The sequence below is a fragment of the Gopherus evgoodei genome, chromosome 10 (genome assembly GCF_007399415.2).
Source record: "Gopherus evgoodei ecotype Sinaloan lineage chromosome 10, rGopEvg1_v1.p, whole genome shotgun sequence".
NCBI classification, from domain to species: Eukaryota; Metazoa; Chordata; order Testudines; family Testudinidae; genus Gopherus; species Gopherus evgoodei.
Genome location: NC_044331.1, coordinates 73,775,298 through 73,799,682, shown reverse-complemented (window position 1 = coordinate 73,799,682; position 24,385 = coordinate 73,775,298). Strand labels below are relative to the sequence as shown.

At 50.3% G+C, this 24,385-nt stretch overlaps 1 protein-coding gene across 2 annotated transcripts in view; it reads left to right on the top strand.

Annotated features, from left to right (window-relative positions):
- The window catches only part of MICALL2 (MICAL like 2), a 44,032-nt gene extending 20,619 nt beyond the window's left edge, over positions 1-23,413 (top strand). Inside the window, exons 3-17 of one of the 2 annotated variants that reach the window (XM_030578537.1) lie at positions 4,536-4,677; positions 7,045-7,232; positions 8,349-8,470; positions 9,135-9,788; positions 10,026-10,228; positions 11,278-11,353; positions 11,708-11,835; positions 13,918-14,055; positions 17,420-17,484; positions 17,901-18,024; positions 18,651-18,741; positions 19,185-19,258; positions 19,553-19,667; positions 21,371-21,417; positions 21,505-23,413. In XM_030578537.1, the coding sequence (XP_030434397.1) occupies positions 4,536-4,677; positions 7,045-7,232; positions 8,349-8,470; positions 9,135-9,788; positions 10,026-10,228; positions 11,278-11,353; positions 11,708-11,835; positions 13,918-14,055; positions 17,420-17,484; positions 17,901-18,024; positions 18,651-18,741; positions 19,185-19,258; positions 19,553-19,667; positions 21,371-21,417; positions 21,505-21,602 (2,265 nt within the window). In that variant the 3' untranslated portion in view covers positions 21,603-23,413. Of the gene's footprint in view, positions 1-4,535; positions 4,678-7,044; positions 7,233-8,348; positions 8,471-9,134; positions 9,789-10,001; positions 10,229-11,277; positions 11,354-11,707; positions 11,836-13,917; positions 14,056-17,419; positions 17,485-17,900; positions 18,025-18,650; positions 18,742-19,184; positions 19,259-19,552; positions 19,668-21,370; positions 21,418-21,504 lie in introns of both variants that reach the window. The other variant, XM_030578536.1, reaches the window with a different exon arrangement.
- Positions 23,414-24,385: the final 972 nt, after the last annotated feature.

Below are 24,385 nucleotides of genomic sequence, written 5' to 3'. Positions count from 1 at the left end.
GCCCCTCTCCACCACCAGACTGGCTCTCTTTGAGCTTGTAACTGTCTTGGGACACATGTGGGACTAACTTCTCCCACAGCTGTTTCCTCTGCTATTGTTCAGATATTGCTGCTGCTTCGCTGCTCACAGGGTTCATTACAAAACTGGAAAAATCTGTTCCAGGCTGGAACTCTCCATACAAGGTCTTGAGGCAAGGAAGAATGTGGCTTTCACTGGATGCCAAAAATTATTTGTTGGGCTGTTTTTGTTACTAGACGTGAAATATATAAATAAGAGGAAGATGTTTGTTCATTTTCCTTCACTATTACTGGGAGGCAGTGTGATCTAGTGGAGAGAGCGTGCACTAGACTGGGACTCAGGAGACCTATTCCTGGCTCTGCCACTGGCCTCCTGGGTGACCTTGGGCAAGTCACTTCACCTCTCTGGGCCTCAGTTTCCCCATCTCTGAAATGATGCTTCTCTCCTCTGTAAAGCACTTTGAGATCTACTGAGATCTATTAAACCCTCTTTTCCCAGGAAGTTAGTTGGAATAGTGGCAACTCACCTTGGGTTGTGATCTTGTTCCATCTCAGTATTAGGAAGGGAGAGGGTCAAGGACCCTCCTCCCGCCCCCCCGTGCTGCAGGCAGGGACGACACTAATTCCCTCTTATGCCCCATCTCCAGGAAGTACAGCTGTCTTTGTGTCTCTCTTTGTAATGCTCAGAGCTGATCTAGTTCCAACAAACACTGGTGTGTCCTCACAGCATCTTTTTGTTTCCCAGCATGAGCATGCACCAGCAGCGTTGATACACCTATCGCACGGCCTGTCTGTAACAGTGTGTCATGGGACAAGCTAGGCAGTTACCCCAAACAGCCCCAGGAGCGGGACTGTGTGTCTAGAGGACCTGCGCACGCAGGTGGGGGCGGGATGGGGGAATACTCTCAGGCATGTCCTGCTGCACCAAGACCTGGAGTATAAATAAGAATAAAACAAAGAAAGAAAAAGTGGGACCGCTAAACACTGAGGATGGAATGGAAGTTAAGGATAACCTAGGCATGGCCCAATATCTAAATAAATACTTTGCCTCAGTCTTTAATAAGGCTAATGAGGAGCTTAGGGATAATGGAAGATGACAAATGGGAATGAAGATATGGAGGTGGATATTACCACATCTGAGGTAGAAGCCAAACTTGAACAGCTTAATGGGACAAAATCGAGGGGCCCAGACCATCTTCATCCAAGAATATTAAAGGAACAGGCACATGAAATTGCAAGCCCATTAGCAAGAATTTTTAATGAATTGGTAAACTCAGGGGTTGTACCATACGACTGGAGAATTGCTAACATAGTTCCTATCTTTAAGAAAGGGAAAAAAGTGATCCGAGTAACTATAGGCCTGTTAGTTTGACATCTGTAGTATGTAAGGTCTTGGAAAAAATTTTGAAGGAGAAAGTAGTTAAGGACATTGAGGTCAATGGTAATTGGGACAAATTACAACATGGTTTTACAAAAGGTAGATCGTGCCAAACCAACCTGATCTCCTTCTTTGAGAAGGTGACAGATTATTTAGACAAAGGAAATGCAGTAGATCTAATTTACCTCAATTTCAGTAAGGCATTTGACACGGTTCCACATGGGGAATTGTTAGTTAAATTGGAAAAGATGGGGATCAATATGAAAATTGAAAGGTGGATAAGGAACTAGTTAAAGGGGAGACTCCAACAGGTCATACTGAAAGGTGAACTGTCAGGCTGGAAGGAGGTTACTAGTGGAGTTCCTCAAGGATCAGTTTTGGGACCAATCTTATTTTACCTTTTTATTACTGACCTTGGCACAAAAAGCGGGAATGTGCTAATAAAGTTTGCGGATGACTCAAAGCTGGGGGGTATTGCTAACACAGAGAAGGACCGGGATATTATACAGGAAGATCTGGATGACCTGTAAACTGGAGTAATAGTAATAGGATGAAATTTAATAGTGCAAAGTGCAAGGTCATGCATTTAGGGATTAATAATAAGAATTTCAGTTATAAACTGGGGACACATCAGTTGGAAGCAACAGAGGAGGAGAAGGACCTTGGAGTATTGGTTGATCACAGGATGACTATGAGCCTCCAATGCGATATGGCCGTTAAAAAAGCTAATGCAGTTTTAGGATGCATCAGGCGAGGTATTTCCAGCAAAGATAAGGAGGTGTTAGTACCGTTATATAACGCACTGGTGAGACCTCATCTGGAATACTGTGTGCAGTTCTGGTCTCCCATGTTTAAGAAGAATGAATTCAAACTGGAACAGGTTCAGAGACGGGCTACTAGGATGATCCGAGGAATGGAAAACCTGTCTTATGAAAGGAGACTCAAAGAGCTTGGCTTGTTTATCCTAACCAAAAGAAGGTTGAGGGGGGATATGCTTGCTCTTTATATCAGAGGGATTAATATTAGGGAGGGAGAGGAATTATTTAAGCTTAGTACCAATGTAGACACAAGAACAAATGAGTATAAACTGGACACTAGGAAGTTTAGACTTGAAATTAGACAAACGTTTCTAACCATTAGAGGAGTGAAGTTCTGGAACAGCCTTCCAAGGGGAGTAGTGGGGGCAAAAGACATATCTGGCTTTAAGACTAAGCTTGATAAGTTTATGGAAGGGGATGGTACGATGGGATAGCTTAATTTTGGCAATTGATCTTTGATTATCAGCAGGTAAGTATGCCCAGTGGTCTGTTATGGGATGTTAGATGGGATGGAATCTGGGTTACTGCAGAGAATTCTTTCCTGAGTGCTGGCTGGTGAGTCTTGCCCACATGCTCAGGGTTTAGCTGATTGCCACATTTGGGGTCGGGAAGGAATTTTCCTCCGGGGCAGATTGGCAGAGGCCCTGGAGGTTTTTCGCCTTCCTCTGCAGCGTGGGGCATGGGTCACTTGCTGGTGGATTCTCTGCAGCTTGAGATCTTCAAACCACAGTTTGAAGACTTCAATAACTCAGACATAGGTTAGGGGTTTGTTATAGAAGTGGATGGATATGATTCTGTGGCCTGCTTTGTGCAGGAGGTCAGACTAGATGATCATATTGGTCCCTTCTGACCCTAAAATCTATGAGTCTATGGAGTAACAGGACTGGCCAGACCAGTTACACAGGCAGGACTAGGAGGTCCAGGCGAAACAGCATATTAACTGTATTACTGCCTGGTTACAGGAAGACGACCATGTACCAGGCTGGGCTGCTAGCCAGGGTGACGCTGCCACAGCTACTTGGCTGTAAGTATGTCCACCCAGTTAGAGTTTTGGAAAGACCCAATGAAAAAAGGGCAATTGGCTCACTAAAAAGTCATTTCTCTCTCCTTAACGGGGACAGTTGGCTTGTAGGTCAGATCCATTACATTCTTGTGCCAGACAGGAAGGGCTCTTGTAGAGTTAGACTCTGTGTTTAAGGCTTTCATCCTTCGTTTCTGCTGTAGCCCTGTGTCTGGTACTTTGAAGTGCTGCTATCTCATTGGGTTGTTGGCATTGTGATGGGGATGTTCCAACAGAGAGGGTACATGGGCTCTCTCTCTAGGCCAGGAAGAAGGAGTGATGGAGAAGGTCCTTGGCAAAAGCTCTGTGGGGAAGCCGAGACAGACCGAGTAGCTGCAGGGATAGCGCTCTTTTCCTTGGGCCAATTAAGTCTCTTGTTCAGCGTTGGAAGAAGGTCGTTCGGTATTTCTTTACCTTGTTTCTGTCCCCCTAGCACCAGTACACCGGGCAGCACTGGAGAGCAATTTTTGCCCCGAGTACCTGGTATGCTAGGCAGCCCCGAAGTAGTTAATCCGAATTAGAAATACATGATTTGAGCAGAGGCTTGGGAGCCAGGAAGTCTTTGATTATAATTTTTGACTCTGATCCCTCTGTGCCCTTGGCAAAGTGGCTTCATTTTTACTGCCGTAGCTGTTGGTCAGATAGGGAACGATGTTCACCACATGGGGGGATTGTGAAGCTTAATGTTTGTAATGGTTTTGGAGTGAGAAGCGGTGTATAAACACCAAGGTCTTGTTGATGTGGCGAGTTAGTGCGTGGCAAGCCAGGGTGTGAATCGACAACACGCTGGCTCGCACTAACTTGCAATCTAGGCAAGACCCAAGTATCACTACCTACCAAAACTCCACTAACGGGAGCATTAAGAGTGGGACTGAAACCTGCAAGCTGGGCCTGTAGGTCTGGACCATAACATCCAGCTCAGCAGGGCCGCAACCCTTTTATCTACAGAGAGTGAAACAGTCCCAAGGAAGAGCAGGGGAAACCCGGCTGAGTTCCAATGGAATGAGCTGGGACCAGCCTGTCTGGCTGGATTTTGGGCTGTCAGCCTGAATTTCTCAATCTCGTGGCTGGAAGTCGTGACTGTCAGTGTTCCCGTAACAGCTGTATGATGTAGGAGCTGAACTAGCCCAGCTGTTCCCCTGGGGAGCAAGAGGGGCCTGTGTGCTGCGTTGCTTTCTTATCTTAAGTCTTTCTCCTAATGGATGGCAACGGCTTCGGTCACTGGGCTAGCACAGATCCTTTCCCTTCTGTTCCCGCTGCAGGCATTTCGAGTGGCTGAAGAACAGCTAGGCATTCCTGCCTTGCTGGATGCTGAGGATATGGTGGCGCTGAGGGTGCCAGACAGGCTGAGCATCCTCACCTATGTCTCCCAGTATTATAACTATTTCCACGGACGGTCACCAAGTAAGTAGCCCATCCCCTGGCGTGCCAGGTACCCTGCTCAGGGTGGAATTCCACCTGGTCCTCCCACCCAGGCCCACCAGGCTGAAGTGGGGAAGCCGTCAACCTTTAAGCAAATCAGATAGCTGTTACAATCTCCTGTGTGCATGCACCCCACCGTTCCCAGGCATGCAGGAAACGGGCTTATATTAAACTTGGAGACTGAAATTTAGTGTTGACACTGCTAGGCAGAAAGCTCCTATGGGAGCTGAGTGTATAGGCTATACCCATGTAAGCACAGTTATACCGGCATAATTGCATCTACTCTAGGGTGTTTGCCAATTTAGCTATGTCAGTAAAAAATCACACCCCTAGCTGACATAGTTCCACAGTAAAACTTTTAAGTGTAGACTTGGCCCAAGGGCTTCAGAGAATATTATACTCATGTAACTGAATGTATATGAAATGTCATCCATCAGGATTTACATGTACATTATGATAGTTCTGGTTTGTATCTGGCTTTAAACTATTAGAATACAACAAGCCAAACTCATGGGTTCTCCAAAGGACGTTTTGGAGAGGTGACATTTGGGGCTTGAATGCCTAGGCAGGTGGAGCTCTGGCTGGAGAATGTGGAGCCGGATTATAAAACCAGGTATTTTTTATTTTTTCAAATAGCTGAAAGTTCTCTCGCCCCTTTTCCTCTTCACCCTCCACTTCGTTCTTTGTCTCGGATTTTTAAATCCATGTCAAAAAGTGAACAACAACCAGACTCCGGCTGGCTTTGTGCCAGGTTGGGGGGTCTCTTCCGAGCCCCAGAGGAACTCGCCTACCACGTCATTAAACACACCACATTTTTGTACCCTCCAGCGTCCTACAAAATGTTTCAGTTGCACTGAGAACACTGGGGTAAGTGTGTGTGTCCAAACCCACAGGCCTGCGAGGAATGTGCCCTCTGACACGCAGCAGACTCTGAAGTCCAGCGGCAGTGACCTCTTGACTTCTACATTTTGTTTATTGCATGTTCCTCACTGACGCCAGTCATTCTTTGCAGTCCCGAGACCAGGGAATGGCTGCTAAGTACTGAGGTTGCACATTGACATTAGAGCAGGACTGAAGTTCCCTTTGCTTGCACTGGGTTCTGGGAATGGGAAGTTTGAATCTAGACCTTTTGCTGTGGCCCTGCTGGGCTCTGCGGTGAAATAGCACTTGGTATTTGTTTGGATAGCTTGCCAGAGCCTCCACTGCTGGAGGCTGCTTTCATACTGCTCCATGAATCGCTCTCCCTCTCTTGCCCTGTTCTCTCTCATGGCGTATTTATTTACAGCTCACTCAGTAATAGTTTTTGCAGATGGCTATTCCTTCCCGTGGCTGTTAAAATCAAAATTGCAGCTAGAATAATTCTTTGCTGAGTTCTACGTGAAGAACTATATAGTTCGAAAAGGGGTGGGGGTGTGGAGGGAAAGGAACACACTTGCAGGATGGACTAAATGGCTGAGCAGCCCTACCACTTGGAGTCAGGCTCTGTCATAACCATGCTGGAAAGCTAACTTGGGGAGATTCTTTCCCTGCCCTTCCTAGGGGCTGTCATGCAGTTGTTCCTGATTGGAGTTCTGGGGGCGTTTGGTCGTTCTCTTTCCCCTCCCTGCTTATTGCAACCTTAGGGAGTCCTTCCCACCCCAAAACAAGGAAGAGAGGAAATTGCGCTCATATCTGTCAAAGGCATCCCAAGTCTTTGAGTATTAAATCCTGTTTGTTTCTGCTTAGAGGCTCCGAGGGTGCCTCCCAGTTCTGTTCACACTCTCATGGAAAAGCCTGTTGACTTTACATGGAAAGCTGGGCTAGTGGTTATGGGCCTACCCTAAGATTTGAGACCCTGGTTCAAGTCTCTGCTCTGCCACAGGCTTCCTGTGTGACCGTGGGCAGGTCACTCTGCCTCTTGAGGCCTCAGTTCCCCATCTGTACAATGGGGATAACAGCACTGCTCTATCTCACAGAGGAAATGCATTAAAGATCGTGAGGCACCCAGATATTTTGGTAACAGAGTTTCTATAAGTACCCAAGATAGATATGCTGAAGGCCACTAACTTCCCCAGCCTGGAGGAGAGGTGTTTTTTTTTCATTCCCTCCATCAAATTTCCCAAGAGAAATAGCCCTTTAAGAAGGAGAGGATCAGCAGCTACCACTGCCAGACGCACCTCTTTGTCCCCTGTTTACTCACTTGTGACATCTTGCCCTGCATTCAGGTGCAAGCTTGTGGAGAAGCCCAGGTTTCCCTGTGTATTTGTGTAGTACCTAGTGTGGCCTGCTGGGGACCTTCAGACATTACTGTAATACAGATCACTTTCAAGCCTGTGTTTCTGGCTTATGCTCCCTTGTCCTTTCTGCCAGTTGGAGGCCTGTCTGGAATCAAGCGTCCCACTTCGGAATCGAGCGAGGAGCCACTTGGAAAAAAGACCATTTTGGAACCCATCAAGCCCACCCCTGTAAGTTTACCAGCATATCCACCAGCTGCAGCCAAGATAAACCCAGCACGTCCAGGGCAAGATCTGCCAAAGGAAAATCCTCCAGTGACATCGGTAAGGAAACAGGATTCTCTTACTGTGAACCAGCTGGTAGGTGTTGGAGACACTCATGACAGTCTGGGAGGCCTCAGCCAGCTGGAGATTGAATCCTGACCCACTGTTTATGATCCACCAACTCTCCCATTATGGGATTAAACCCAGATGCCCTACTTACCTTTTATGTGCTCCCTAAATTGGTGAGAGGGCGTCTGCATGCTCATGTTCAATCAGATGGCAATTGGACTTGGGCCCCTCCTTGCTTGTCTAGGGGCTGTGCCACCCAGCTGATAGAGCCAGGCTCTGTACCCTGAGTTAAATGCTCTTTGTACTGATGACTCTCTCCCCATTCAGGATCAGTGTCAGACTTAACTGACCTGGATTAGCCCAGGGACCTGTATGTGCTGCCTGGTGGAAAGAAGGGGGAACATAAAATATCTTAACACTGATGTATTTCTGCCCTTAGGGTAATGCTATATGTCCTAATACATTAATTTGTGCTGAGAATCCGTGGTAGTGACAAATGCTACAGTCTGTACAAGAGCAAACTTGGTGGGATCCTAGAGGCTTGCCAAGATGATGCCAAGCACTAGACTGTGGTGGTATAGACCCCAGTCATGCTAACACTGCATGCAACAACTGTGTGCTAGAGACACAGCGATTTATTACACTGAAGAGAGAGAGAATCCGCCTCCTCTTCTCTTTTAACAGAAGAAGCAAAACATGCAATAACCAAGTTCCCCAGGGTGCACCCGGTCCTTGGTGTTGCTGGTGAGATATTCAGCAAGGATCCTGATTAGTCCTGGTTGTGGTGGTGGGTTTGTTAAATGGTCTTAGCACCTCCTAGGAACGTAACTGAGACCACTTACATCATTCATATTTGCCACCAAACAGTGTTCGGATCGCAATGGCTTCTGGCTGCTGTCAATCTGGGCTGGATTTGTTCCAGGGACCTTGTGCTAAAAAGCTCCTTGTCCCATTGTCTGAGCCATCCAGTGCCCCCTGTAGATCATTTTTTTCCAATTTAGTTGCTGCTGTTGAATGTTCCGGTTTAGACAAGACTGTCTGGTATGTTTTCGGCTTCGTACTGGGCTGATGGCTGTCGCTGCTGCTGTTGTTTTCTCTCCCCCCCAGAAAAGGGTCCTGACAGACAGTGGTAATCTTCGTAGCAGCAGCTGTGCCATCTGTGGGAGTCACGTGCACCTGGTTCAGCGACACTTGGTCGATGGAAAGCTCTACCATAGGAACTGCTTCAGGTAGAGTTCCAGGGGAGGGGAGACGGGTGCGTGCCCCGTAGAGGGTCAGCCTGGCCTCTTTCTGGACAGACGAGCCTCGAATAGCTGCTGTGTAGTTCTTCCCTTTGCCCAGCTGCCTGTTAACCTCGGTGACTTGCTGTGTTTCACCTACAGTGAACTTCTGGAGACTAGGATGTCTGCTGCTTGGACAATAAAAAGGCTCTTCAGAGCCGGCTTGGTGGGGTATGCCTGACTTGCAGCATCAGGGACCGTACACTGCTCCTTGTTCAGATGTTCCTGGCAGCCTCCTCTTGGGGCCTAGGTTATGACACTGACGTGGTAAAACCATCCATGTCTAGGGGAAGCCCTTTGCACTGGCTCACTGTCATCAGCACCTCTCAGACAGGCAGAGATCTGAGTGGGTCACTCTTATTGGTGTTTATGGGTGTGTATTTCAGCGTGGCACCTGGGGGCAGCGTGGCATGCACACTGCTCCCTTCGGCAGCAGTCTGGTTTTTACCTGGAGTTCCTTGCACTGATGGCCCTTCCCAGGACTGTGTGTCCATGTCTCCCCTGTGTTGGCTGTAATGTTGTCCCTGCAGTTGGCTGCTGAGTTCATCTCGGTGGCACCCAACTGTCTGGAGAACGTTTCCTAATAGTTTGGGTTTTTTGCGACTGTCCATAGGTGCAAACAGTGTTCCAACACTCTACTGTCTGGGGCCTACAAACCTGGAACCGAACCTGGTACTTACATCTGTACCAGCCACCAGCAGCCAACCAGTCTCTGGAATTCTGGACCATGTAGCATAGAGAAGAAACCTACTAGTACCTCCACAACCTCAGGAGATCCCCAGAAGGCGTTTGTGAAATCAAGTCAGTTAAACAAAGGAACCAATTCCACCTCCGATCCCCCCAGTTCCACCATGCCATCCAGGTCACCTGCTGGCAGCAATTCCAGCTCTGGTCCCAAAAGCCCAAATACTCTGTGGTCGTCGTCAGTTGGGAGTAAATCAGTTTGCCGTGAAGGTACCACTTCACCTTCTTGGACAGCATCGGGAGCAAAACTGCAGCAAGCCCGAAAGAAGTTCTTCGAGTCTAGTGCGGGTACTTCAGAGTCTTTGACTGACAAATCACCGGCTACTAAAGATCAAGTCCTTCCTTCTCGTCCCTCTCAGGCAGCTAGTAATACCACCTCTGGCATACGCTTTTATGGGGCAAACTCAGGCAACACTGAGAAGGATAAAGCACGTCAACATCTCACGCAGGTTCTTCCTGGACCAAATGCCACTACAAACAGAGCAGGAGGAATCAGTTCCAGTAGCTCCCCGCTGCCCAGCAGGTAAGAACCTCTGTCTTTCAAGCATCTATTCTTGTGAAGGAGGGGAGGCTGGGAGAAGCAATGGGAGTAGCTAGAGTAGGTCTCTTTCCATTGACTGTGTGGGGCACATAGACAGCCTGTTGTTAGGACCTCCAGAAGATCTTTGGAATGGAGGCCACTAAAGATGACTTTCTCTGTAAAGGCTCACGAGACTCTTCCTGTTTGCTTTGACAGTATTTCTCCCATCGTCTTCCCCAGGGAGAGTCCTGATTACAAAATACAGGCCAACAAACCAGGCCATGTGAAAAAAACAGAGCATGCTGCATGGAGACCGGTATCTTCGCCCAAAAGTCCAGAAAAAAAGTTAGGAGTTTGGGCTGCCATGCAGAATGGAGAGAAGGACCCGGCCACCCTCAGACCTGCTGACACAGGGCGTAAGCCTAACTGGAAGGACACCAGAGGTGAGAGTGACTTGTTACGTGGTTCTGGGGGCTAGGTTATGATGTTACACATGGTGTGAATTTCATCCCATACCAGAAATGTGGCTCCAGGGCTCTGGTCTCTGAGATCTAGACAATAAATGGACCACCAAGCCTGGCGCTTTCATCTGTACCAGTCACCAACACACACTCAATTGTCTGAGCTCTGGGACAGCTAGCACAACATGGATCCATCTGCCCTGGGAGAACAGTAGCTGTGATGTCTCTCCAAGGCAGGCCTGTGGAGAAGCCTCTCTCATTGAGGATTCGAGTCTTGGGGTTTGAAGTGTCTCAGCTGTCCTTCTACACAGGCTTTGATTTTGTCAGATCTCACAAGTTAGTTGGGCACAGGAGACCTCCCAGGAACCCCTATGATGATTTTGGGATCTAGAAGGTCTTCTGAGTTAGTACTGAACCAGCAACTCAGCATGGTGTCTTAAGCCCAGTTCTGCTGCATGTGTCGTCCTCTGGATGAAACATAAAATTGATATACTGACCCCTTATGATTGTATGTCTCTCTTTGGAAGAGTTTTGACCCTCATCCTGAGTAATTATATGCCACCTACCTATAGTTTCCCCTGACGTTTCAAGTGGGATACCATGCTTTTCACATCCTGCTTTAAGTGGTTGGTGTTGCATTACTGTAGATTGTTAAACTGCTGCTCAATTAATCTCCTGTATGGCTGCATTTCTGCATGGATGAAGAGGTTTCTGTATAGGTTTTGAAGTGCTTTGGGATCCTTTGGGATCAAAGGTGCTATATGCTGTACAGGTTATTTCTCATCTGTGGGGCCTGGGCAGCTGGTGTAAAACGGAGTAGGAACAAGAGCACCAAGTTAATCTCCAACTATGTGGTCTTGTCCTGGGCTCATCTCATCACAGCAGCCAGCTCAAGGTTATAATGTCCTAAGATCCACAAGGAGCTTGGAATTCCCTTATTCTGAGTCTGCAAAGGGAGGGATCTGGATTGTAGCAGATCAGCTGGTTGGGTCAATTGTATGTTTCTTTACTTGCTGTTTCTCTTCCAATAGGAGGAGTGAGCACCACTGGAGATAAGTCTGAGAACCCAGCAGGCTGGCCATCCATATTGAAGCCAGTGGCCAACAAGTGAGTGTCCCAGAGCCATCAGTTTTCAGTGGTGAGTGTATGAGGGTGGGTGAACGTCTTAGCTCCGCTGAACTCTGACGTTAAACTCTTGCGTATTTAAATCCTTACTGTGACAAAGTGAGAGAATCAGTGGGAAGAGCTGCTTAGCTTTTGTTTCTACGGGCAAGGCTGAGGGGAAGGAGATCTCATTCCAACTCACTGCACCTAGAATGGGTGAATTTTTCATCTTACTGCTTTGAGGGATCCGAGCCTTGATTCTGTTGGAAGGTGACAGACAATGGAGTGAGGAGCTTTGCTGAGGACCGAATCTCAGCAGATATACGACTTTCTAAGTTATATCTTTCTCCCTTGCAGAGACTCCAACCAGGGTGGTCCTAAGAAATTGATGGACACCTCCAAGGTGACGAGCAACATAGCCCTGAGCCCAGCACGGGGGGAGAAGTCTGCTTCATCCATTGCCACACCAGCAAATAAGGACCCTGGTAAGATGGGTTATTAACCTAGTACGGAGGGAACTTTGCCCACCATTTCTCCAGCCATCCAGGGCAGTGGCATGATGGGTTGGAGACACAGTCAGTGTGGGATACCAGAAATACGAGGGAAGAATTCATTCCTGGGTTTTCCCTCCTCCACTCCAGGCTAGGTGGGTCTCAATTTTCATTTGGCAGGACCAGCATCAACTGAGGAAGAGGAGCCAGTCTTCATGTATTCTCTCTTGCTCCTGGCTGGGTGGGAGGCAAGATTTTGGCTACTGTCTAGTTGTATAATTGTATGTGTGGGATGATGAGGCCACTTGGCCACTGTCGTCTTCTCTTCATGGTCCCATGGCTTCTCTGGTGCGTCTTTGCTGTGGGCGGTGGGTTTTAATCTGTTTTCGTGGAGGTTATGCCTTTACTTTGGAATCATGTTCATGTTGGCCCTAGCAGCCGGGGTTGTAATGCCCTGACTATCTGCAGCCATGGCACTAGTGAGAGACGACAGTGCGTGGAGCTGGGGCATGGCAGGATTTTACAGTGAATCCTCTCGTGCTCTGAAGAAGACTCTCTGGGACTCTGCTGGGATGTACCCTTCATTCCTCAAGAGCCAGGATCCATCCCTTTCTTTTCCCCTGCTGCACTGTTACTTGTTTCTTCCGATCCCCATCTTGCTGTCCCTGGGATTGAAAAAATGGAGGGATGCATGAAAAGCATGAGACCAAGAGTCATGGACTCCTTAGAAACGCGTGTGCTGCTAAAACACCACCCGTGAAGAGAAGACAGCTACCGAAAACACCCGCCCGTCTGTAGCTGAATTGAATGGCAGGCACTGTTCTGTGGCTGGTGGGTGAGACTAGGACTCCTAGCTATCGTCATAGTCAGCACAATGGAGTAGGAAAAGGTGTCCCGTACTGCTGGGAGCTCACGCCGTACGCCGATAGCTCGCTAGCCTAGTTTTGACTTGCCATGTCTTCCCCTGCATGTTCCAGGAACGGGTGTTAGTCATCTGAATTGGTGTGTGATTATTAGTTGCCATCTCTGTCCCCACCCTTTGCACATGCCAAGAGATCTGGCTTCTTAGTTGGGGGCGGGTGTTCAGATGTTATTGACGAATGTGTCATGCTGTTTTGAAGTGTGCGCTGGGGTGGGCTAGAAAAAGGAACGCTTGCTGCCAGTGACCTTGTGGGTTTGTCTTGATTGCAATTGAAGACGTGATTGTACTCGCACTAGCTTTTGTCTAGCTAGCATGGCTTCAACATATCAGCGCAAACAAGGTGGTACAGGCTTCAGCGTAGGCTGTACAAGCCTGTCCGGAACTTTTTTGTGAAAAAAATAAATACATAAAGTGCAAATCACTGTAAGTAATTGGCAGGTCCTGGGGCCTAGAAAACATCAGATTTTGAATTTTTGGAACATTACTCTAACTCCCAGACTGGGTTCTTTCCCTGGCCTTGCCAGGATCAGAGTTCAGTATTGGGGTTGAAGTGAATGAAGGCTGAGGTTTCCAATGGGTTTTTATGGCTCAGCATTATGGGGGATGGGAACTGATGGTGAGATTAGGAGTTGGGGTTTAAATATAATCTCTCACTGTTTTCAAGCAAGAACCCTACAGTACCAGGTTCAAATACCTGAGTGTGTGTGGCATTTCTGACCTTGCAGTGAGCTACATTTGTCTGGTGATTTTGTCGACATGCCCGTCAGTGTGGCATCTGGGTCTGGGACATTATTACATCAACCATTATTCCGAAGCAAACACTGGGTGTGCATCGCAGAGGAGCCCAGCGCTGACACTGCTTTGTGGGGATCCAGCTATCGGGGAGAAAAGTTCAATTGCAGAACTGTATGCATCATGGAAACTAGATGGAGGGTCGTTCAGGGGTCTGTAGCTCTTCAGATTGTGAGGCGTGTATCCAGTATTGCTGTTGATCTGGGATGGCATTAGAGCTAAGAGCAGAGGAGGGGGTTACCAGGAAGGATTTAGTTGGAGGTTAGAGGTGGGGATTGACGGTGACTGGCTCATTTTGCTGGGTGAGGGTTGAAGCCTGGTGCATTTCACACCCAGAACTGGGTCTGTGCTTTTTAATGTAGCTCCATCTGCTGCGCTGCCTCAAAAGAAGAAACTGATCCCTGACAAGGATCTTTGCAGTGACTGGCTGAAATGGGGAGAGCCCTTCGTCCCTGCGAAGGAGAAGGAGTCAGACCAGTCAAAGCGGGTGTCTTCTCCAGGTAAGATGCCTTCTTAAGAATGTTGTTTTCTCCTCTAACCATGCTCTAGGCAGCCTGTCGGTAGCACTTGCAGGTGAGATATTGATTCCCTGCTGTATCCAGAGATCTCTGCTGTCAAGCCTGCCTCCCTAGCCTTGTCTTCGCTAGGAAAAATGCCATGTCTCTAATGTGTTAGGGAACACAAGCCAGCTGAAGTGTTTGAATCCTTTAGCATGTGGTAGCTGGTTGAGAGAAGCCCTGGCTCAAGGGTTGACCTCGCTAGCTATCATGCATTATAACTACAACTGCCTAGTCTTCGTTAGGATTTTAACATATGTTTGCTAGCACCTGTTTAACATACTGTTCTTGTTCAGTGTAGACGGGCTCACCTGGTTCAGCTTTCATGTCCAGACACACCGTTGTGGCTGCTACTCCCACTTTTCAAACCCATTCCTCACTTACCTATACGGTGCATTTCCGACGCAGAGGTTAAAGCCAGAAGGGACGATCAGATCATCTAGTCTGACCTTCTGCGCATCACAGGCCACTAAAGCCCTCCCATTCAGCCCAATAACCTGAACTGGCCGTGCTGCTTCTCCTGAGCTTACGGAGACTCCGATGATGAATTGCTGCCTTTCAATAGCTTACTGACCCATCTGAGATGGCATGGCATAGGCCAAACTACAGGCCTCTGCTCCGGCCAGTTTCTGTATTGTCCTTTCAAAAAGGCAGGTGGCATTTTCCTGTATCACCACCTGCCACGCTCCTTTTCCATTGTTCTGAGCTATGAATTAGGGAAGAAGTTTAAACCTCCTTTCTAGAGGCTAGATTAAGAGTCCCTTTAGAGCTTCCAAATCGCTCAATGCAGAGAGAGCGGACTGGTCTCAGATGCTAACTTTATTACCCCTTCATTAACCTTGTCTGTCTATCCCAGTATTATAGGTATCCATTCTGTGGTTGATACTAGATAATACTAGCTCCTTTGTTGTACGTAATGTTGTCTCTAATGATTAGAACACGGGGCTACGAGTCAGAATTCCTGCGTTCTGTTTCCAGCGTTGCTACTAACTCTCTATGGGCAGTCATTTAACTTTGCTGTGCCTCAGTCTCCCTGTCTGTAACACGGACATAAACCTTGCATCACAGTCAGATTGTGACCCTGAATGAATGTGCTTTGGGATTCTGGGATGCAAGTTTTGCCTCAAGTGTGTACAGTACTATTAGCTAGCTGAGCTAACCGGATGCTGTGTCTTCCTGCAACCTGCTGCAATGCACTGGCTCCTCTGGCTCCAAGCGCCTTGTGCCGCCTGTAGGCAGAGGTGATTTTGTGGTGCTCTCCACCCTAATGTGAGGCACTGCAGAGGCTGCACAAAGGGGGTGGTTGGGAGATGTTTTTCTCGCTAAGCTAGGTCACCTCATTTGTGGCACACCGCTGTGAGGCTGCCCAGGGCAGGACATTCCCCACAGGAGGAACCTTCATTAAGGGTTGAGGGCCAGGCAGTGCATGGGGCCAGGCCGGCTAGGCCCAGAAGGGAAGACCGCCTGATGCGAGGCCGTGTCCGAATGCTGCTCCAGGGTGAGCAGTGGTGCAAAGACAGTAGAGGGTCAGTTACCGCCTCCTTCCACCCTGACTCCGAAGAAGCAGTAGAACCAGGAAACCCACGACGCTGAGGGTCGGCTTGGCTGAGAGCTGCCCTCAAGCTCCTCCCTAGCTTGTGGTCTCAGGCCTGTGTGTTTGAGGCTCCAGTAACGGGGTCTGTGGCTGCTCTTGGGGGCTCCCCTCGGCTATTTTATTGTGTCGCTTCCGTCGGTCTCCTTGTGCATTTGCCAATCTCGCACTCCTCCCCCGCTCGTGGCCATGATGGTTTTTCCACCCGCTTGTGCATGCGCTGTCTGGTTAGGTATTTAGATGTCTCCCAGCACCATGGTGTGTGTGGGTGGAGACGGTAACTAATCAATCACAAACAAGTTAGGATGACTAATGCCCTTTCCTGGAACAAGCAGGGGGAGACATGGCAAGTCAAAACTGGGCTAGCGAGCTATCAGCATACAACGTGAGCTCCCAGCAGTACAGGGCATCCTTTCCTACTCTGTTGTGCTGACTGTGACGATAGCTCGGAGAGCCAGTCTCACCCACCCGCCACAGAACGGTGCCTGCCATTCAATTCCCTACAGACAGGCGGGTGTTTTGGTTAGCTGTCTTCTCTCCACGGTTGGATTTTTAGCAGCACACGCATTTCTAAGGAGCAGGGGGTTGGACTAGATGACCTCGTGAGGTCCCTTCCAATCCTGATATTCTATGCTTCCTGGTCTCATGTGTTCCTGCAAACCCCCTCCCCTCCATCCCCATTGTGGAGGAGTGTCAGAGCCAGGTCTATAGACTTGGGCTTGTGCTACAAATAGCTGTGTAGATGTTCAGGCTCTGGCTGGTGCCTAGGCCCTGAAGCCCAGGGAGGGGAGTGGTTTGGGGGTGGAGGGAGGGAGAGGGCCCGAGTCTGTAGATCCAGGCTTTGAGACTTGCTGCTGTGAGTGTCTTGCTGTGTAAACGCAGCCAGATGACTTGTCCGAGGTCATGCAATGAATGGAACCTAGGTCTCCTGACGACCAGCTTAATGCCCTAACCACGGGGCCCTCTCTCCCGTCCTGGTCTCTGTTGCACCCTCCTTGTGCGTGCGCTGGTCTGAGCTTGGCTTTCTTTGTTAAACACCAGTAAGATGTTTACAGTGGCACTTGAGCGGCAGAGATCCCCCGTGGCAAGAGTCCAATATTTCTGACCAGCCCTTTGTTAATTCTTTGTCACTATAAATATTCTGGGGGCTCCAAGTCTGAGGGAAAATCTGTTTTGGTTTTGCTTAGAACTGAACTTCGCAGTCATTCCAGGACAGCGCTTTTATAAAGTCCTGGGCCAGGGCTGTCCTGGGCCCCTTCAGAACCACGTCAGGTTTAGCTCCAGATGACTGGGTGTCTACTGGCTACCAAGGGAGCGTGCTGCAGTGTAGGATGATCTGACGGACTGAGAGCAGGGAATTAGTAGGGGGCTCGTGGATTCCAGTGTAGAGAAACGGATGACCCCAGTAGGGACAACAGCCAGGACAGTACAACAAGTGGCTTCTTGCTAAAGTGTGTGTGTCGTCACTGCCCTCTGTTGGATGGAATTGGATCTGCTCCCGTCTCTGATCGTCTATAGCTGTTTGCAGCATTGCTGTAGCTGTGTTGGTCCCAGGATAAGAGACAAAAGATAGCAGAGTTAATATCTTTTATTGGACGGACACAAGTGAGTCCAATAAAAGGTATTCTCTCACCTACCTGGTGTCTGTCGCTCTCTAATCGCCTAGTGACTCCTCTACAGAGATGATATCATGGGTGTGTGTTTTTTAATTTCTAGTTAAACCGCCAGCTCCAAAAATCTTCCAGAACCTTGTGAGCGATGAAGTGGCATCCCTGACCAAGGTACGGCTTGAGTGGCAAAACAAGACTATCATAATGATCCTTTCCCAGAGACCGCACTTACGGTTCTGTTCAGTCTGGGGCACCTTCCTTCTCACTGCTGATCTTATGGCTGAGATCTTCTCTCACCGGCCGGGTTACAGATGACAGGGAGGGGTTGCACCACGGCTGGTAGATGTTGTCTCTGGTGATGGCTGTGCCATGCCGATCTATGTGACTTCCTAGCAGGGCCCATTGTGTTGTGAATTACCAGCTCCACATCTTCTCTGACTTTGGTGCCTCCAGGATGTGGTCCCATGGAGAGATGGTCCATTCCAGCCCATCTCCTTTTGTTGTTTCCCAGCTCCACCCAGGCTAATGGGTGGCATGTTGGAAGCAGGTAGTATTCATTTCTAGCCTTCTGTGACTTTGTCCTTCAGCTCCAAGAAGACTACATCCCTGAGGAAGAAATCCAGGAGAAGGTGCGAGAGATCGAAAAGCAGCTGGATGAGCTGGAGCTCAAGGGAGTTGATATGGAGAAGCATCTGCGTGACTGTGAGGAAGGTAAGGGAGGCCACAGGGACCATCTCAACTAGAGTCAGAAGGGATGAGTGTAGAGTCCCATGGTCAGTGTCCCGTCTACAAACTCATTTGGGCTGGTGACTTTGATCCTAGGAGCTCACACAGTGTGTTGGACCCTTGAGATGGCTTAGATATGAGGCCAGATAAAATCCTGGGCTGAAGAACTTCCCAGATGGCTCTATCCATTTCCTGACACACTGTTCCAGGAACTCGCTGCTCTATTGCCAAGTGATTGAGGGTCAGTGAATTCAGGAACTGAAAGGCTGCTCCTGACCTGTTTTAGGGAATCCAGACTGGACTGTCTGTCATGGACTTTGCCCAGGGCCATCCCTGTTGTCCGAATACTTGATAAGCTTGTTCAGGTTGGCACAGAAGAGCAGATTGCATGGGCAGCCTATGAGGAGAGTCCTTGGCCAGGTTACGTGCATCTGCCCGTGATGCTCGCTGTCCATAGCCTGAGTACAGGAGCAATCTGTGATGGGAACAATACATAGCCAACTATCTGCAGCTACTTTTGATGAGTGTAGGAGCTGTCCTGTTTGGACAGTCACTGACAGCTCTTGTAGTCAGTGCATTGTGAGTGGACGTATTGTTCGTCTTGTCTGCAGATGATTCAGAGGATGCTCTCATGGCGGATTGGTTCAAACTGATCCACGAGAAACAGCTGCTGTTGAGACTGGAGTCAGAGCTGATGTACAAGTGAGTACAACCAGAAAGCCGGGCAGTCTGCCCTGTCCGTAAACAGTGAGCTGACCCCTGACGGGCTGGAGAATGGGAGTCAGATTTACTGGGTGAGGGGGAGGGACAAGTAAAGCTTGAAGGAATCTTTGGTATATCTGCCAGCAGCTGGGGGTACTAGCTAATGGGGCATTGCTACAGTAGAAGCAATCAGTACCATAGCTTGCTCACAGGTGGGGAAGGTTGATGGCTCCCTCTAGCCCCATGTCTGGGTGTCAGGAGAGAAAGCGCTTATCTGAGTGACATGGGGCAGCCCAGGAGCCCTCTCGCCCTGGCTGGGTTCCTCTCCTGAGTTCTGCTGGGTAGCTTAGAGCAGCCTCCCAGTCCCAGCTCCAAAGCAACGTGAGTGTCCTGCTTCGGGGTGAGGCGGGAGAATCACCTATTGCCTCTCTGGGATCTCACAGATCGAAACAGCAGAAGCTGGAGGAGAAGCAGTGGAATATCGAGAGTGAGCTGCGGCGCCTAATGAACAAACCAGGTAAGCAAGGTTGCCATCCCCCATGTGAGCAGCCCTGTCTCTGCATCTTGCTGGGATTCCACTCTGCAGAAGGCTGTCATGTCCCCCGTCCACTCCTCCACCTACCAAGCCCGAGGGGGAGAGCAGTGCCTCTGGGGGGGAGTGATCAGGGGAGTTGTGAGGAACCTATTGCTTTTGTAGGTAGGCCTGTGTCTTGCTTGCAGCACAGAGGCAGGGTGTCTGGTAACGTAGCGCTCGCTGAGTGGGCAGAGCCAGAGTAGCGTTGCTGTGACTCATTCCCCTTGTGTTGCCCAGAGGAGCAGAAGACCTACATGGAGAAGAAGCGGGAGAAGGAGCTGCTGGACTCGTACGTGAACACCGTCAATGACCGAAATGATATCGTGGAATGCTTGGACGAGGACAGACTCAGGTACGGGACCCCGGGGCGGTGCGGGGAGGAGAAGGCGAGATGGAGGCTGCTTGTATCCCAGCGCTCCTTGTTCCCTGGCAAATAGATTCGGAAGGTGAGAAAGTGTCGGGTTTGAGGGTGCGTGGTTCCCTCTCTGCCGTGTCCCTTTCCGGTGTGGCACAGGAGGGGGAAGGCATGGGGCAGGGAACAGAACGGATGCCAGAAGCCGTTGATAGCGAGGGATGGGAGCAGCAGAGCCGAGGATGGGATAGGGAGCTGAGCTGTTGGGAAGCCTGTCCGGGGCATGAGCCTGGGAATCCCCCATTTACTATAGTGAGTGAAGAACATGGCCCATGCTATAAAGTTTAGCTTGAGAGCTGGGGAGGGACATGGCGGGGTGGGTTTGAGGTTTTGATTTGTGCCCCATCTCTACTGAGAGAAGCCCCCACATCTCACTTGGCAACTCTCCCCAGGAGCCCTGGGTGGAGCCAGACCCTGTAACTCTCACACAGTTGTCTTGCGTTGATCTGTAATTTACATCGCTGGATGACGGGCCACGAGTCTCTTCTACAGAGACTTCCACCCCAGAATGAGACGAGCCAGGATGATCTAACCCCCACCCTTGCTTGCATCCCCCTCCCAGGCTGGGCAGCACCTGAGTGGGAGCTGCAGGATCCTGACCCCTTTGTGTGGGTGCAGGTTCAAAGGGCTGCTGGTGGGGTGTGTTAATAACTGGGGCACCTCCATCTCTGGGCTACAGAGAGGGCAGGGTTTTGGTCAGGGAGAAGATTTCTCGGGGGGAGGGGGTAAAGAGGGTTCAAACACCCTGGCCTCAGCCCCCAACCATCTGGCTGGGGCAGAGGGGGCTTTCTTTGGAACTCTAGAGTGACAGGTTAAAATACTGTTGCTGGATGTTTTTGCTTTGGCAAGTCCAGAGTGGTTTTGGGCAGTGCTGTGGTGGAGTTGGAAAGAAACTGAATATTCTGGGGAAGGGGCTGTTCTGGGGGAGGAAGAGCGTCTCCCTTGAGCTTTCTGAGCAACCCTCTAGTGGGTGCCTGATGGAGGCTGGATTGTGGGCAGACGCTGGAGCTGACGGGAGCCCTGCTCTGCGTGGAGGAGCTCCTTTATGCAGGCCCTACCACCTCCCCATTCCCCTGTGGCTGGTGGTTGGCTGCGAAGCATTGGCGTTCTGCATGGCCCTCTGCCTGGAGCGCACCCCTCTCCTGCACAGGGGAAGGGCTGAGAGGTTAATCTGGTGCTTGTCTTGCTGGCTTTAATATTTCTGTGTACGCTCCTGTGCGGCCACATCTCCTACTGCCCTAGTGCTGAGCTCCACATGCAGACTGGAGGCCCTGTCTGCTCTCCACCCTTCCCTGGCTTGGCCAAGGGGCCCTCCGGCACGTGTTACCAGCTTCCTCTGCCACCCAGAGCTCATGGACATGCTGGGACCCGGACAATTACAGGACTGCCCTTTTCTGTCTGCTCACTGCTGCCTACTAGGGTGTCGCCCCCTGTCAGGCTGGGTGGCAGTGCGGCACATACCCTTGGGGGCATGCGAGGGCACTCATCTGGGGGTGTCACCCCTGGCCTACAGTGGCAGGGCAGAGCAGCAGAGCAGCCCTCGGTGGCTTGCTGTGGAGTTTTCCCTGTCCTGCTGGGAGCGCAAGGTGCTGGCTCAGCGCGTTCCTGGTGCCCGTCTCTAACACAGTCCTCTTCCTTCCCAGGGAGCTAGAGGAGGATCAGATGCTGGCAGAGATGCTCCGGAAGCTGGGTAAGGGCTCTCTCTCTTGTAACCGACCAGCTCTCTGCTGCGGTAAGGACCGGGAACTCATGCTCTGTGCTCTCTCTTCTCCCACAGATGCGTCTCCTGAGAGCCAGGAACCCAACAAGAGGAAAAGCAAGTTCCGCTGGTCCAAAATATGGAAGCAGAAAAGCAAGAAGAAAGTGCAGCAGTGAAGTTCCCTGCATGGCAGCATGGAGGGCCATGGAATCCAGGAGATGGTCCCTCCCCCACGCTGCGTCTCTGGAGTCAGACAGTGCTCCTCTGCCCTGAGAAAGGGGGATTCAGGGCATGAGGACTGCTGGGGCAGTGGGATTCCCCTCTCCTCCCAGAAGGAGCTCGACGTGTTACCCACCCAGCTGAATGAGAGCTGCCACCTCTGCCAGGAGACTGCTGTGCCTTGCACTGCGCCAGCACTGGCCTGGCTGCCACTCCGCTGAGCAGAACTGATTTGCTCCCTGGCTGCTAGCTCGCTGGCTCTCTGGTCACACCAGTTCTGATGCCCCCTGATCACCCTCTGCCACCGGACGGGCTGCACTCCTGCCCAGGATGGGTGCGTGAAGGGGGAACTGTTCCTTAGCCTCCTTTCCCGCACACGTTTGCTCCATGAACATTGGGAAGCTCGGCGGGTATGTCTACATTGCAATAAAACACCTGCCGTTGGTCCATGTCAGCTGACGCGGGCTCATGGTCTATATTCAGGCTCGTGCTGGAGCCCAGGCTCTGAGACCCCATGACGGGGGAGGGTCCCAGAGCCCAGGCTCCAGCCTGAGCCTAAACGTCAACACTGCAATTTTATAACCCCCACAATCCTGAGTTAGCTGCCATGGGCCAGTTGGGGGTGTCCTATTGCAGGGCAGACCTGCCCTGCAGAGCCAGGAGTCGCCGTGGGCCACCAGGGACAGAGGACCTCTCAGCATCGGGAGCTGCAGGCCCCAGCATGAACAGACTAGGAAGGGAGGATGGGCACAGAGCTGGGCACCTGGCTCACATGGGGAGACAGTTAGGGATGGGAAGGACCTCGCTGGGCTTTGAGGAGAGAGGCTACTGCAGGGACATTCAGCAGCACTCGGCTTTCCAAACCGCAGGGTGCTTTTCTGTCTGGGCCAGGCATCTCTACGACATGACACTCCCTGCCCCTCACTGCAGGAGGAGGCAGGACTGTGCTTGCCGTCCTTGAGACGGGGCTGGAAAGTGGAGCTCTCGCTGCCTGTGGCCCGTCACTCTGAAGGTGGCAGCAGAACCTCTTACAATGAGCTGATTACTCGGGAGCCTAAGTGGACGATGGGGGTGAACTGCCCACCCTTCCCCCAACCACATTCTCTTAGTGGGGTAAACAGTCATCTGCTGAGGCTCCTTTAATGGTGAGCCAGCTGCCCCCGGGGTCCCAATCTGGTGCATTCAGGCTGGCATGGGGAAGATCTTTGCTGGGCTGAAGGAGTCGCAAGTCAAGGCCTGTCTCCTCACCCCTCCTCCCTGCACATACAGAAAAGGACTGTAGCCGTGTGTCTGAGCCGACGTGCATACGCACGGCCTGCAGCTCTGTCCCTCAGCGCTGGGCACCGTGGGTGAAGACTGGGAGGAGGGGTTACAAGTCTTACTTTGATCCCCTATAGCACTTGCAAGCTGTGGAATATCCCTGCAATTATTCCCTTACTCCAACACAGTGGATCTTGCTGGATGCTCTGCTCCTGCATGAGAGAGACTTTCTCACTGGAAGGTGGTCACCGACTGGAAGTCTGCAGCCTGATACCTGTGCCTAGAAGTATGTTGGTGTAATGTTCTCCTTCTCCGCCAGGTGGCAGTATGGTCCTCTGCCCAGGTTGCTTTGCCCAGGGCAGCGAACAGCTGATTTGCTCAGAAAGTACTAATGCTTTTTCTGTACAGTATGTACAGTGTGTATTGGGTCTGTATAGTCAGCGTCGGCATATGGGGATTCACTTTATATTTGCATACATTTCTATTCAATAAATACAAAAATTTTAGAGGAAAACCTGGAGCCCTGTGATGTGAATGTGGTGGAGCTGCTGGACATGGGACTGCATCCTTCTCAGCAAGGACTGGACAGCCTGTGACGATTGAACTTGGCCCTCCTGCCAGGATGGGGGTACGGTGTGTTAGCAGGGGTTTGAGAAAGGAAAGCTAGCCCTTGCCTCTGTCTGTTATGTGCGGAGAGGGTTCCCTCCCCCTACCAAGTTTCACAGGCACCAGGGTAACTTTAAACAGGAGGGAGGGGTTGGAGACGAGCTGTTTTGATGTGTGGGCTGCATTGTCTGAAGCGATTATCTGAAATTCACACTGATCTTAGAAACAAGTGAGCGTGAAGGCATTGCCTGAGACACTTGCTCTTCAGGAATCAGCCAGTCCACTTAGTGAATCTGTACATCACCCAACACAGCCTTTATAACTCACTCCTCTCGTCAGGGCTGGAGTGTGTTTTGCTGCTCTTTAATAAATGGGGTGAGCACATCTCTGTAGCCTTCATTCCTCACCATCTCCCTCTTCTTCACCCCCAGACTGAAAGCTACACCTGCTCTCTTGCTGCTTCTCCCATTAATCCCAAACCCAAGCTCTGGGAAATCAGAATGTAGCTGGCACTTTGGCTGGTGGAGCATGAGGCACAATTGCATCCAACTTGTTTGACTGGAGATGTATTATATCTTTTGTAACCACAGTACCCAAATTGTGGTTACATCAATTAGGAGATCTGGTAAGTGCAACCCTGTAGGTCCATTTCTAGCCATGTTTCTTGCCCTGTACCTGTGCTCCCATAGAAGCTGAGCTAAAATGAACCTGCTGGGTCAGCTGACCACAGGGGCTTGAAGGGTTAATCTAGAAAAGTGCTGTAATTCTCTTTCCTGGAGAATGAAAGTTGCTTGTGTGAATACTCACTAAAGACTAGGCTGGAAGGCTGGTCCTTGGGGTAGGAGACTGCTTTAGGAGCACAGTAAGGCACAAG